The 16317-nt window shown below is 32.6% G+C and overlaps 1 protein-coding gene across 1 annotated transcript; it reads left to right on the forward strand.

Annotated features, from left to right (window-relative positions):
- Window positions 1-10579: 10579 nt before the first annotated feature.
- On the forward strand, window positions 10580-15239 carry LOC105784312 (serine/threonine-protein kinase haspin homolog). Its single transcript, XM_012610158.2, has 13 exons — window positions 10580-10982; window positions 11404-11494; window positions 11712-12208; window positions 12506-12629; window positions 12771-12880; window positions 13156-13267; window positions 13425-13517; window positions 13662-13723; window positions 13807-13937; window positions 14037-14107; window positions 14204-14256; window positions 14621-14687; window positions 14852-15239. Exons 1-13 carry the CDS (start codon window positions 10732-10734, stop codon window positions 14969-14971), a joined length of 1782 nt encoding a protein of 593 aa, XP_012465612.1. The 5' UTR covers window positions 10580-10731; the 3' UTR covers window positions 14972-15239.
- Window positions 15240-16317: the final 1078 nt, after the last annotated feature.

Raw genomic sequence — 16317 nt, forward strand, 5'->3', positions numbered from 1 at the left:
TACCAAAACAACATTATATATCTCGTCTAAAAATCAAATCCCAAAAAATACCGGTACATTTATTAAAGTATCGATTATTCTACCCTGAGTATCGATACTCATGATAAGGTATCAATACCAAATTACAATACTAACTTCCTACACAATGAAATATTACAGAGATATCATTTTTAAAACTCGAATATTGATACCTCTATCCCAAACACAAAAAATAAAGCATAATCAGGCTAATAATCGATCTCAATAATAAACCATTCAACATGTAAGCAATACCTCGTCAAATAAATATCAGAATGACCATAATAATAGTTCAATCATAGAAAACATGTCCAATTAACCAAGCGATATAATAAGAACTATATCCATAAACCCTAAGAATTAATAAGCTATAAAAATGACCAAAATGTCATGGCAATATTTATGCAATAGTTTTACCATATTGCATTTATTTCCCAAATCATAAACGAATCATAAACACTTACGAATTAACGTAAAAGACTTGTTTGGATCACCCCTCAGAACCACACCGCTCACACTGGAACGCTACTAATTTGCAATGGATTAAAATGAGTGGGTGAGCTTTAGAAGCTCAGTGAATGCCTAGAACAACTACCATGCAAACAGATCATCAAGCATTAACGAAACATCCATTTAACAAAATTACAACAACTCAACTTTAATATCATATTTTACTTATTTATGCATTATTCATTAGTTCATTTACATGGTCATCACATTCACTTTCATGCATACATCACAATACTTACAATCATATTTAAAGATAATTTGGCACTTGAGCTATGAAACATAAAAGTGGGCACTACCACCACACATCGGATACATGGATCTCCAACACACCAAATGACTCATAAAGTCGAACATATCCCAAAAAGTGAAGTATATAACTAACACTCTCCATCACACCAAACATGTCCCGTTGAATAGAGCTTAACTCACATTCCCTTATCTCTCCAACATGTCCCAAGGCCTAAACGCCCAAATCATATAACACATATAGGTGAGTACTCACAATCCTATGGCATGCCAACTATATCCAATGGTTTTAAGGCCAAAATATCCATTATTAAACACACATATTACTTACCGATTGTCCGCTCACTATCACTGCATATTTGCATCATTAGCACAATAGTATCACTGTCACTTAGCATGTATGACATGCCTACATATACACTTTCACAATAGTAAACATGAACACATAACACATGTAATAGCATCTCATCTCAATTCACATTTTCACAATAACATAAACACATATTTCACATGTTAAACATGTGTACAAGAAAGCTTACACTCAAAATTTAGAGTAGGTATTTAGGCTACAACTAAATTCCCAAATAACGCATTGAATCGTGTCTAAAAGTAGCGATTCCAAACACTCACCAATATGCTTTCTCCAAAATGCCGAAAGCTCAAACTAACCTTTCCTTAGCTCGTAGAAGGTCCTAATGAATCCGAAGCTTCAACATAATAGTTCACACAATAACACAATCAACAATCAACTAAGGATTCACCTTAAACAATCAAAAACATAAGCCTAAGTTATGTTCTCAAGTAACTGAAACCTTCGACATAGTAAACTTGATATCTAAATATCTTAGTCTATACTCAATATTTTTTCCTAAAACCAATTTCATTCATCTATTTATTCACCTACGACTAATTTTCAACCTTTAAACTGCGCAAAATTACTCAATTCATGGTATCGACATTTTTTGACAAGTTATGGCTATTTTCACGAAAATTCATTAAAACTCTAGAAATCTTTAAAAAAAACTTCAAATTAAGTTTAAAAACCTTCTAATCATGTCAAAATTAATTAAAAAACACTTTGAAACCATGTTTTTACTCAAAATCCTGAAATTCACCATTAATGACGCTATTTTTGGCGTTTATTTAAAACATGCAATTTAATGGCTAAAAACTTAGTTTTAAAGACTAAATAACATTTAAAACTATTTAAGAGTTGAATCATTACCTTAGATGACGAAAAACTGAATGTTTGATCGAAAACCTGAAAAACCCAAAAGCTTAACAATAAAGAAATTTATGATGATTTTGGGTGTTTTTCTTGATATTTTATGGAGGTTTATGGCTTGGGTGATGATAGAAATCAAAAGGAATCAAGTTTGTAAAAGAAAATTGAATGAGAGAGACTTGGGAGAGTAATGGATGGTAAGACAATTGAATAGGAAGAAAAATAATGTGAAACTTGTAGGTAGGGGAGGATATTAGGTTGATTTTAAAGTTTTGGTTTAATTGCTTCATAAACACATAGAATTTTGCCCCTTTTACAAATCAGTCTCTATTTCAAAATTGAAAACATTTTTAATATTATTTTCAAAATTTGATTGGATTTTATAAATACCATAAACAAAAACATTTCTGAATACCATGCTAACGAAATTTTTGAGCACACTAAAGCTATAATCCCTAAAATACCCCTAGCCTATTTTAGGGTGTTAGAAAAACCACCATTTTCGACATCACTGAAAATGGGTTGTTACATAGTAAATCTTTCGATTAAGAGCAATCTTATTGAAAAGAAGGAGAAACCAAATTCGATTTGTATGTCTGGATGAAGGAAACATATAATCCGGATAACTTCATCTGTCATTTTAAAGGATTATGGAAAACAACCAAGAAGTTTTATATTAAAGATGCCGGTCATAATTTGTTGTTTATTACTTTTGAGGATGAAGTTAATCTTGAATTAATATTAGAATGGAGGCCTTGGTTATTTAGATGACAAGTGGTCATCTTTGAGAAACTTTCCATTATAGTTGAATGTCATAAGGTGAGGATATTTTCTTCTCCATTTTGGGTTAACATGGGTCTGTGCCCACTAGTGTGATAAGAAAGATTTAATGCATACTATTGGAACAACGTTTGGTGGTTTACACATATATGAGGTTAAGGGTGAGATGTGATGGTTTAAAAGTCACTTCGACGGCGGGTATTTACATCTAAAAATTCTAATAACAAATTATGGGTCCCATTTAAGTATGAACTGTTGCCTGCTTCCTGTTATGATTGTGGCCATATTGGGCATGGTATTAAAGATTGCTCTAAGATTTGTGAGGAGCAAAGAGCAAAACTGGAAACAACCATTACCATTGCCCTAAAGGCGGAATCGAATCTAAAAGGTAAGGAAAGCCACACATTCTTATTTGAAATAAGAAATAAGTTGGTTAAGAAATCGTATATTGGGTAGGTAGAAGAAGAAGAGGATCAACGGTTTCCAATAATTAATTAGAGTACTCTGATCAATAGTGAAAAGGCTAAGACAACAGGGGCACGTTTGATGGAGATAGGAAATTGGCGTAAATCTAGGAATTTTGGTGAATTTGAGCAACCTATTTTTAAAGAGGATAATGTGGAGTTTGATTTTGCTGATAAGTCAAATTTTGGATTAGGAAATGACTTTTTATGCAGCAAGGAAGTAAGTGGATCTGATTCCTCTAATGAAGGATTGGAATGGAACTTGATAAGGCCCAAGGGGTTCATAGGTGTCATTTGGCTTCAATTCTCTCAAATTAGTTTAATCTCTCTAATAACAAGGGATCGTGGAAAATAAAAGCATGTGTGGGCTTTTCTAAGAATGGTAAAGAAAACGTGATTCTAGGGAAAATAAAATTGGGCTACTCTACTACTTGCTTGGATGAGTTTGAAGATGAAACAGAAGTCTTAAAAAGTCAGAAGAGGGATATTTCAATTGAGGAATCAACGAGCACTGAATCTCAGTACCACTGAGCATTATGAAAATATTATGTTGGAATTGTTATGGGCTTAAGAACCCACGAGCAATTCGACGTTTAAAGCATTTGTTGTGGGTACAAGCTCTCTGTGTAATTTTTCTTATGGAAACGAAACTACATGAAAAGATGGAGACATTTAAAGCATTTGTTGTAGCTATATAGCTTGCTTAATAGCTAAATCAAGTAATTTTAGTACTAATTCATGTTTTTACAATTGAAGTAGTAATTTATGTTTTTTTAATAGTTTTTATAGTATTTTGATACTTAAATAAGGATATGTGCTTATATAGGGTGAACCGGGAGTTAAAGATGCAACTTCGAGCTAAAATTATTGCCAAATTCACGACAATGAAGTATGGAAGTCATGACATCGAAAACTGACACGAAAATAACCTCGGGTGTGAAATTGGAGCGAATGTTGCAACATTAGGCTATGAAAGTCATGACATTGGAAACATATGTGAGGAAGGGCTACAAACGGACTTGACATCATGACAAGCAAAGTGCTCTACATCGCAACGATTTCGCAAGCGCGTCAGCTGTGTTTTCAATGAAGGTTCAGGGTCTTTTTTCGGGTTAAAACCCTACTTGTTATAATAGTAGATGGGCATTTTAGGCTTTCAATTTTTGCCTATATAAGCAATATTATAACCAGAATTATAACGAATTGAAATTATTCAAAATTATTTTAATTTGTATCTAAAGTTTTCTAAATGTTGAAAGTTGTTTTAAAAAATTTTACTAAGTTGTGTGAAATTAATGTTTTGTTAAAAAAATTGTTTGTATAAACAAAAAAAGTGTCAACATAACATCACTTATTTGTGTTAGTTGTGGGACTGTGTAAGGGGTGTTACATTGACTATATCTAATATTTTGTCTGCATCTACCTTGCCTCTAATATAATGTGTTATTCTTGATCAATGTGTTTTGTCCGCTTCTAATTTCTAGTTTCCTTAGTATTAGTTTGTCGCACAATTTTCGCAATATAATGTGATAATTTTTTCTATACCAGGAATGACTTTAAAATCTAGAACTTCTAAATCTAGACTACTTCTTTTATTGCTTTAAAAGTAGCCACATATTCGACCTCTATGATGGAGTTAGCGGTACAACTCTGTTGAACACTTCTCCAAACCTTAGCTCGCTGTCTAGGACAAAAACACAACCTGATGTTGATTTCCTAGTATCCCTACATGATTGGAAGTTAGAATTCATATATCTAAGATGAGTTAAATGCCTTTTAGAATATACAAGCATATAATCCCTCATTCTCTGTAAATACTTGAGTATATGCTTAACTACCTTCCAATGTCTTGGACCAAGATTCACTTGAAATTGACTCACCAACCTACTATAAAATAGATTTTTAGACGTGTGCACAACATGGCATAAATGAGACTTCTTACTATCAAAGCATAAGGAACCTTTCTCATATACCCTCTTTATTCTACTATCTTAGGACAATACTCTAAAGAAATATGGAAGCCCAATACAGAAGGTTGTGTACCTTTCTTTGAATTGGTCATTGCAAAGCATTCCAATATCTTGTCAATATATGAAACTTGCGATAAAACTATCACTTTGTTCCTTCGATCCCTTAAGATCTGAATTCTTAGAACATAGTTAGCTTCACCCAAATACTTCATGTTAAACTATTGGGTTAAACATAATTTAACCGATGACAACATCCTTACATCATTCTTAATGAGCAAATTTCACTAACATAAAGAAGTAGAAAGACCATTTTTCCATCTACAATCTATTTGTAAACACAAGGTTCATCAATATTTTTCTCAATTTCAAAAGCTTTGATTACTTGATCAAATATTTCTTCCATGAGCAAGATGCTTGCTTAAGCTCATACATACATGAATCTTAACAACTTGCAAACTTTACGCTTGTTTCTTTTAGCTATATATCCAGTTGGTTACACCATATATATATATATATATATATATATATATATATATATATTCTTTCTTCAATATAGCCATTTAGAAACATTATCTTGACATCTATTTGTCAATTCTCATAATCGAGAGCTACTACAATGGGTAGTAGAATGCGGATAGACTTGAGTATTGCTACTGGAGAGAAGGTTTCCTTGTAATACCCCCTACCCATATTCGTCGTCGAAATAGGGTATAAGGCATTACCAGATTTTACCAAATAAATTTTTCATATTACGAGTTAAATACTATTCATTTATCGAAACATGTCATCACGTCCCTTAGATGGGCCTCCGAAGCCCAAAACATATATCGGGACCAAACCGAGATTAAATCGAAACCGTAAGAAATTTTTCGCAAAATCTCAAAGTTTTTTTTTTTTGAACTTAATATAACCCTTTTATAAATATCTAATCTTCCCTGCAACTTTAAACTGAGACCAATCCAACACAACCAATCCATTTCAACATATTTTCAAGATAAATTTAACGTATTCATAAGATAACCTCATCACATACCAAAACCAAAATTTGTTAGCCATACCAATGGCTAACCATACATTCATTTCACATTAACATTTACTTTACTAGCTTATACATGCCATTGATTTCCAAAATAAAGTTTCTTTATATACCGAGATCTTGAGGTTGATAGTGTGATACGTCTCTGACCGGATCCGACCTCCAAGCTCTTAACACTACAAAATAGGGGAAAAAGATTCATAAGCTTAGTAAGTTCATGTAACAAGAATTATACTTACCTAATATTTTCAATACAATGCAATAAACATTCATACACCCATTCCATACATTATTCCCCTATCATGCACAAACTCAACATTCAAATTAGTCCAATAATTTCCATGTATCAATAATTTATACCATGATTGATGAGCTCATCAATTCCATGATTTCCGTTTCCTTGTTATTTTTCCATATTTATCCCGTTGAATTTCTCGAAATTTCGATGGATTTTCAGGGGTACACCTAAGTGTACAAATCCGGGTCCATCAATTCATATTCATGTGCGCACATTTCCATTTCAGAGAGCACACTCCCGCGAACCTCATCCTTACAGCGGGATTACTAGTCTAGGCTAAATCCCCTGTAAAATAAACTCATAAAGTATTGTCGGGATTACCAGTCCATGCTAAATCCCTTGCAATGACAATTACTCTAATGAGCTTGAATCTGAATTACCAGTCCAGGCTAAATTCAAACCCTAATTCGGATTACCCGTCCAGGCTAAATCAATTTTTCACATATTCTTCAGGAGGGCTATATCAAAATAGGATCACCTGTCCAGGCTAGATCCTTTTTACCGCCAATTCCTTTTCATAGATCCATCAAATTTTCCTTCCATTCAACCGGTATTTCTTCCCATTTTTATCAAATGTATCAGTGTTTCATCAATTTTCATACAATGAACATTCAAATCATATTCACATCAATAACAAACATTTCAGACATTTAAGAATATAATTCAAGTTACACGAACTTACCTCGATACTTGTTCGTAAACAAAAATATACTAATCCCGAAATTTTTCTTTTCCTCGATCTAGCTTCGTATTTGAATTTTCTGAATCTAAATAAATAAATTTAATCATTAATCTAATACATTTTATGTTCATATGTAACATTCTCAATAATTCCATTATTATTTATAGTGCATTCAAAGTTGTCTCACTGAGTCATAGTCACTAAATTATTTATATCTTAAGCTACGGAACTTCAAATTAAGATCCGCTAATTTTCCCCAAAACTAGACTCACATATTTTATTACCATAAAATTTTCATAATTTTTTGTTTAGCCAATAAGTACAGTTTATTCTTTAAAGTTTCTCCTATTTTACTATTTGACAGTTCCGACCCCTCTTCACTAAAAATTAATTATCTCATTATACAGAATTCGGATAATGTTTCCATTTGTTTTTTTTTCTTCTGAAAATAGACTCATTAAGGATTCTAAGCATATAAATTATAACTCATAATCATTTTTTACAGTTTTTAATGATTTTCCAAATTCAGAACAGGGGAACCCGAATTCATTCTGACCTTATCTCACAAAATCTATTATATCTCATGATTTACAATTCCATTACTTATACTGTTTCTTTTATAAGAAACTAGACTCAACAAGTTTTAATTTAATATTTTATTCATCCTCTAATTAAATTTATAAAATTTTTGGTGATTTTTCAAAGTTAACCTACTGCTGCTATCCAAAACTGTTTTAGTGCATGATGTTAATTACCATTTTCCCTAAGTTTTCAATAAATGATAATTTCATCCCTGCTCAATTAACCTCTCAATTGAGCTGATTTTTTTTCTCAATTAACACTTTATCCCATCACTTTAAACTACTTTATAACCTTTGGAAATCAGAATTTTAGCACTAGACTTTAATTCCAAACATTTTCACAATTAGGTCTTACAAATCAATTTCTATTGAAATTACCTAATAAAATCATCTCATAAACAAATTAAAGCTTCAATTTCATGCTATTTCATCATAAAATTCCAGCACATATTCATAGCAACTTTCAATTTCATTCATAAAATCAAAAACTAATGAATTTAGTAATAGGACCTAGTTGTAAAAGCCTTAGAAACACAAAAATTACAAGAAAAAGGCAAGGATTAACTCACTTGGTGCAAAAATTATGAAAAACCAGCTTGAATAAGCCCTTAGGATGTTTTTGGCTGATGAAAATGCAGAAAAATAAAGAGAATTCTAGATATTCCAATTTGGTCCCATTTTTATGTTAGTAAAATTTGTTATTTTCCCATTTTACCCTCATTTCACTAATTCTCCTGATTTTTCTCAGCTTATGCCGCCCAAAATATCTCCTTTTGGTCTTATTTACAATTTATGTCCCTCCTCATTTAACAATTGAGCTATTTAATCATTCTAGTAACTTTTACACCTTTTTCAATTTAGTCCTTTTCACTTAATTGACAACCCAAACATTAAAATTTTCTAACGAAATTTTAATACCATATTACTAACATTTCATAAATATTTATAAAAATATTTCTGACTCGGTTTTACAAGATCGAGGTCTCGATACCTTGTTTTTACCCAATTTCTTCAATAATTTCTTTTTCTAACTAAATAAATTTATCATATCAATATTTTCATACGATTTTCCTATCATATCAATATTCATGCAAAAATATTAAAATAAATTTATCTTTAAATCAGATTTATGGCTACAAAACCACGTTCGATAACCTTGAATTTAGGCCATTACATTCCTCGTAATAAATACCTTATTTATTTCGACATAGGTGTCTCTAGTGTAATATTTTCATCTAAATATACTTGTATTTTTCAAACAAATTGGTTTAATAAAATATCCATTAATTACATTAATATCCTTTAGATATTTTCTTCAACGATTTTTACACGCAAAGAAAAATGGAAGTAAATATGGGTTCATTGGTTATCTAACGTTTAACTAGTACTAAGTGGTATTACATGGTTGGATCATAATACGCAAAGACAACATGTATTAGTAGATAACCTAATCATGCCCTTAGTCTAATCAGAAATAAGCAAGCTAAATGCAAGACTAATATTTCGTTTATCAAGTCGAATTAGGGAGATGCTTAGTCTTAAGCATCGAAGTGGATGACTCTCGGAAGATAAATATATAGATGTGACTAACCAGATTGGTAGTACATCAGATAAGACCCAAGCAGAATAGATCCTAGATCTATTTTTAGATTTATTCAATTACAACATTCATAATGTGGCATACCTTAATTCTAAGTAGATGATGGACTATGTATGCGTGACTCGTATACTTTGATGTAAGTAAAAGCTTGAGTTTAAATAGATAAGGAATTGAAAGCCAGTGTATTGGGTATATAATTTTTGCAGTATGTAACATCATTTACAATAGTGGAATTTATAGCCCAACTAATGGGTAAATGATATCTTCTCATCGACATTACATGATAGATGAAAAGTAAACGTGGCCACAAGTCATTTGTCTTTGTGATGAATGACTTGATTACTATCTGATAGTAATTTACTTTTCATGAAGGAAGGTGTAGTGATTACTATGGAATAAAATATGATCATATTGGGAGAACGAATATATCTCAAAGAGATTAAGGATATCCTATGAGGGTAACACACTTATGACAAGGGAGAGCTTAGTCCCGATACTATAGTGGTACTTTATTTACTTAGAATAAATTCTATTTTCTGGAAATTATAATCTTTAGCGGTTTCTATTGAGAGAATTACTTTCCTATTGAAAGTAATGATATTGTTTCTTATTATGTGTTTGGTTCATATTGCTTGAGCCCACACTCAACGCTATTTGTGGTACGAGGATAGCGAAGAAGGTTGTTTGGTTGAAAGCTAGGATTGACTTGAATCTGTCATGCACAAAGTATATGCACTTTTCAGTAAAAGTTTGTTGTTATAAATACCAAAAATCGACTTGATTTTGAAAATTTACATTTTATAAATCAAAATATTAATAATATTATTTTCTTATATTTTTTTTGAAATATCATATAAGTAATGAACTTTAACCTCATTTAAATACATATATATTTTTTACAATATAATGTTTAAAATGAACATTTCATTTATTAAATTCACCTTTTGACAGCAATACTAAATATTTAAATCTTAAACTAAAATTTTTAAATATATTTATTTGAAACAATTTTCTAAAAGGAATAAGAAATTAGTAGGTCAATAACCAATTTTTGCGTGATGGTTTTTTTTCTCTGTTCTCTTGATTGTTGTGATGAATGATGATAGAGAGTGGGCCATTTAGTCGTTGGGCTGAATGAAAGAGTGGGCATATGGATGAAGTGGTAATTGGACCAAAGCTCGTCTCCCACAGCACTGCACGGCACAACCAATCCATGATCCCTTCCCGCCTCCCTGCATATTCAAATCACTCTGTTTTCTCTCTCTTTTACGTAAATCTCCGTCTGTCTATATATCAATCAGGGGGTAAGTAAGATTTAATAATGGATGGCCAAGCAAAAGTAAGATCGGGCGGAGAGGTCGATCTTTGGTCAGAGATCATAGGAGCATCGGATCAACCATCCACAAACGCACCCTTAATCCAACCCGTTTATCAGAGAAGAAGACGAACATCTCACCCCACCCCCTCTGACTCAGACCACCCCCTGCTGCTGCAACCCACTAACAGCAATCGCCTCAGTTTCGCTGCTGCTAACAACAAGCGGGTCAGTTGGAATCGCTCACTTTCCATCAGGTTCCTTCTTTCCCTTTTCTCATTTTTAACCAGCAATTATTGGGTATTATCCTAATTTTGCCTTATTTTAATTCCATTTTCTTTAAAGACAAATTTTTATGCCTCCTTTCTCTTTCATATTCAAATTTACCTGCAAATTCAAAGAACCATTATTATGCTCAACAGCTACACGAGGAAAAAAAAACTATGCTACTTTTGCCTTACCATAGAATAGGATAAATGATTCTCACACTATCCAAGTTTGACGCTTCCCGTACTACAATTTAACGTTTGCCTGCTTATGCTGGTTATTTGTTGTTCAGGGCTTCCTTTTTTTTTCCCATTTATTTTGTTTCGTTGTTTGCTCAAAAACCTTCAAATACGTTTTCAATGCTTTTTAGGTGGTGAGTCTTATTATAACTCAATTTTCTGCTTCATTCAGAGGGAGGATAAGCATTGCTGTTGCTCCTTGCTTGGCTAATCAACCACAACAAAAGCAGCCCAGGAGAAGGGGCAAACCGCCTGTTCCTAAAGTATGTCTGACACACCTTCTATTTCCTATTTCCCATTTTCTTTCTCTCCTCCCATTTATGCATAGTGTTCCCATCTTCACAATCTCAAGTCTCAACTTAGTTTCCTTTAATTCTTCTGTTGCTGCGCTACTCCTAATGTCCAAAACCTATCTAGTGTCTTGAGAAAGGTGCATTGGATACTTTGTCATTACAAATTAATTTCTCTCTTTGTTTACAGGGCAAGGCTGCAGAACATTCAAGCTTGGATAAGGAGAGAGCATATTTTCAAGAGGTTGATGCCTTTGAGTTATTGGAGGAGAGCCCATCACCAAAACACTTTGGGACATGGGCAACAGGCAATCAAACTGTCACTGATCCTATACCACATGTTTCATCCAGATTAGAGAAGTGGCTCTTTTCAAAGAAGATAAACTTCAGTTGCGGGCCTTCTACCACCTTGTCCAAAATATTAGAAACTCCTGCTGCTCCAATGGATCCCATATATACTAGTGGTTTGGATTTATCAAGTGTAAAAACTCCTGAAAAGTTCAGTCCAGTATCCGTGATTGATGCTGACCAAGGTTGTGAAGATATAGATGCTGCCATTAAGAAGCTTTCCTTGGCGTCTAAATCAACATCATCACATCTTGATCGTATTGATCCATTTACTGCTTTGCTGGGAATTTGTGAACAGCCAGAACCAATGAAGTTTCTTGATCTTTTCTCTAAGTATTGGTTAGTCTCTCTCTAATTAATTGTTTTCCTTTTCCTCTTGAAGAAAATTGCACATAATTTATTTTTGAGGTTTAGCATGCAAGGGAGGGTGAACCTCATTGCATTGGTAAGGTTACCACAGTGCAGAAGCGTCCTGCTTTATCTGCTATTGAGTTTTGACTCTGTTGTGTTGTCATGCAATGTGCTGTCGCATTTTCAGAAATTAGAAATGCATATTTCTAGGTTAAAGGGTTTCGCTAAATTTAGTCGATCATGTATACTGCTTGGGTTGATTATGGTGAAACCTTCTTGACTCAGTGCTCCAGAAAGTATTGCCAAAATTGGTGAAGGTACTTATGGAGAAGCCTTCAGGGCAGGCAATACCGTTTGCAAAATAGTTCCATTTGATGGGGATTTTCCAGTAAATGGAGAACTGCAAAAGGTATTTATTCTAATTAAATTAATTTTTCTAAAAGTTGTTTGCAGGTTAAATTATTTTTCAAATGAGGATGTATTTGATTTTTTTGGATGAATTCATGATTTGCTTGTCTTATCATAACCCATATTCTTCTCCTGTCTTCAGAAATCGGAAGAATTGCTTGAGGAGGCTGTGCTCTCACAAGTTCTTAACAGTTTACGAGAATTTGAGAAGAATGATAGTAATGCTTGCACGACCTTCATAGAAACAATTGAGTATGTCTTCCACAACACATTTTTCTATATCATTCTTTGTAAGCTACCTTTGAAACCATAAGCAAACATTTCAACAGAGACAGTTTTTTTTCTTAGTTAGCTTCTTAGGTCATGGTCAAGAGAAATCCATAGTTCAAGAAATATGCCTAATAATGCATAACTGGTTGTGCGCTTTCAATTTTGCAATTGCATCTTTTCTAGTCTGGCCTGCATTTAGGTTCCTATTTGATGACTTATTGTTCAGATTATCTCTTATTGATCTCTTTCTTTGATAGTTTAAAGGTTTGCCAAGGTTCTTATGATGCGGCATTGATTAGAGCCTGGGAAAAATGGGATGAAAAGAATGGCTCAGAAAATGATCATCCCAAGGAGTTCCCGGAGAAGCAGGTATCTTCTTTTCCTGATGATATGTATGCTTAAGAAAGTTGTAAATAAATACTTTATGGATACTGCACGTATAGGGAACTCCCAAAATTATGGCCAAAGTACAAATATTTATTGTGTACCAATACTCTTTTGCTGTACCTGACGAACTTGCATTCAGCGCTATCTCGTCTTTGTTCTACAACATGGTGGTAAAGATCTTGAAAGCTTTGTACTTGAGAATTTTGATGAAGCACGAAGTTTATTGGTTCAGGTAAATCAAACAACTCTTCTGGTGATATAAAATTATTCAAACAAATTTGATAAGTAATTTTCTAGAGAAAAAGATGAGTTCTGTTAAACTGGTTATTTAATCTGTTATTACCAGCTCTCAGTGAACTTATCAATTGCATTGCAGGTTACAGCTGCCCTAGCTGTGGCTGAAGCTGCATATGAGTTTGAACACCGTGACTTGCACTGGTCCGTTTGCTGTCCTATCTTTTATGGTAACTTGTGTCTAGATTCTGACTGCTGACCAATGATTTTTTTTTTCATTTCTATAGGGGAAACATACTTTTGAGCCGAAATGGTTCTGTCACTGTGAAGTTTATTCTTGAGGGCAAGCAAATATCCTTTAGGACATATGGGTTATCGGTGTCAATAATTGATTTTACACTATCGAGAATAAACACTGGTGAAAGTTTCTTCTGCTTTTATTTATTTATTTTTCTTTTAATTTTGCTACATCAGAGGTTTTATGAGATAAACATTTTGCAATGGCATTGGTGTACAGGAGAAAACATACTCTTTTTGGATCTTTCACAGGATCCTTATCTTTTCAAAGGTCCAAAAGGAGATAAACAAGTAAGAAACAGGAACAAGCTGCATTCATAATTACATACAATATGCTTTCACATCTAATCTAGCAAAATTGTTGCACTAATGAATTATGAAATACAGTCAGAAACATATAGAAAAATGAAGGAGGTTACAGAAGATCATTGGGAAGGAAGGTATTTTCTGATCTTATCAAATCTGAGCATAAGCCACTTTTTCTGTTTCATCAATTCAAGCACTTAAACCGTGTAACTACCCCACACTATTTTAACTGAATGAAGTGAACCCCATTATCAATGAACTGGATCCAACAGCAACACTGGCAAACCTATCAAGTTTCGCTTGTATGAGTGTTCTAGTAAAATCTATAGGGATGACTGAGAGCCATAAAGCTGCTTATGCATACCCCAGGAGGGCATTTGATTTGTCTTGAAGATTTTAGTTCTCTTTCATTAAGCCATATATTTTCACACTGTTTCATTTTGAATTTGGTATGTATGCAGTACAATAATACATAATTGATTTTTTGTTGTTGTACAGTTTTCCCAGAACAAATGTGTTATGGTTGGTATATTTGGTGGATATACTGCTGCTGAAGAAAACATATGTAAGTGATATTCATCCAATAATTGAATGAAGCATGTTCACTTGGAAGTTTGAAAAATATTGCGGATGTTTTGCCTTTTTACGTTGGTTGATTAAGGGAAATAATTGTCTATCAAGGCTTGAAATACTGTGTTGTATGCTTATTTGACAAAAATGGGGATACAGGTACGTTGTTCAAAGAATGAGAGGGACATGCGGTCTTTGAAAAAGCGTCTGGACAAATATGATTCCGCTAAGGAAGCAATTTTGGATCCCTTCTTCGAGGATTTGTTTGTGAATAATTAATGCTTTGAATTGTAGAAGGGATATGGATCTTAACTAACCACAACTTGACAGAACCTTAGGAGTTATAACGGTTCCAAATACTGTGTTTGGTAGTAGCAGTAGTAGAATTGGAAATTTTTGTAATCTATGATTACATTGTAATTGCTGCTTTGAATACGTCATTCAAGTCGCATGACATGACAGCCCTAGCATGACTTGGGAAACTAATCTCCCATCTCCATGTATTAATATTTGCCTAACTATATTAAATATTGCTTTACTTTATCAATACAGTATTATTATACCTGCATGCGGTTGGATTTGACATTAAATTAGATAAATAAATGGCTTGATTTGATTTGATTGTGAAATCTTTTAAATGCCCATTTTAGATATTCGTTTAAATTTCGACAGCTTCTGTTGTAGGCTAAATATATATATATATATATTAAAAGCTTTTATTAAATTAACCGATTATAAGTTTCTTTGTATGTGGAGAGGAATAGAGATGTCATATAAATGGATTTGTAGGTATATATGCTATAGATTTTATTATCTGTATGGTTATATAAATAGATATCTTAAAAATTATAGAAAATTATTAAAAATCATAAAAAGTATAAAAATAGTAAAATTGTTCTTTTGACATTATAAATTAATAATTTTAAGTATTTTTATAAATTTGGGTTTCTAATAGTACTTTGAGTATTTAGTTAGAAAATTATGTTTTTTTATTAGGAATTTGAGTTAATAGTTGTTAGAGAATATTGTTATTTAGTGAGATATATTGTTATGTATCATATAAATAGTTTGTGAATTGATTATGTGGCACATTGACCCTATTGGTTGGTCAACAATGGTCAATGTCAAGGTCAATGTTGGTCAATGTCCGGGATTATTGTGCCAAATGAACTAGCGAAAGGATTGATTGGATATAGATAATTAGAGCTCAAATAATTTATATTTAAATTTTAGCTTTTTACCTATTAAGTATAAATTTATTTAGTCACGAAGTCATTTCACTATAGTATCGTGATTTAGCTCTCGCTATTCATACACCATTACGAAAGCTATACAATAATTGCTCGTCTAGTGGTATTGTCATAAGTGTGCTACCCTTATAAGATATCCTTAATTCTTTGATAAATTCATTCCCCAATATGATTTTATTTTATCTTACAGTAACTATTACATCTTTCTTCATGAAAAGTAAAATATTATTAAATAGTAATTAAGTTATTCATCACAAAGACAAACGACTCATAACCACGTTTACTTCTCATCTATCATGTAATGTCGATAAAAGGATATCATTTACCCATTAGTTGGGCTATGAATTCATACTACATAAGTGGTATACCTAGCGC

The sequence above is a fragment of the Gossypium raimondii genome, chromosome 13 (genome assembly GCF_025698545.1).
Source record: "Gossypium raimondii isolate GPD5lz chromosome 13, ASM2569854v1, whole genome shotgun sequence".
NCBI classification, from domain to species: domain Eukaryota; kingdom Viridiplantae; phylum Streptophyta; class Magnoliopsida; order Malvales; family Malvaceae; genus Gossypium; species Gossypium raimondii.

Coding starts and splice junctions, on each gene's coding strand:
- LOC105784312 (XM_012610158.2), top strand. CDS start 10,732: ATGGATGGCCAAGCAAAAGTAAGATCGGGCGGAGAGGTCGATCTTTGG. Junction 13,268..13,424: donor AGGAGTTCCCGGAGAAGCAG/GTATCTTCTTTT, acceptor ACTTGCATTCAG/CGCTATCTCGTCTTTGTTCT. Junction 13,724..13,806: donor GAACACCGTGACTTGCACTG/GTCCGTTTGCTG, acceptor TCATTTCTATAG/GGGAAACATACTTTTGAGCC.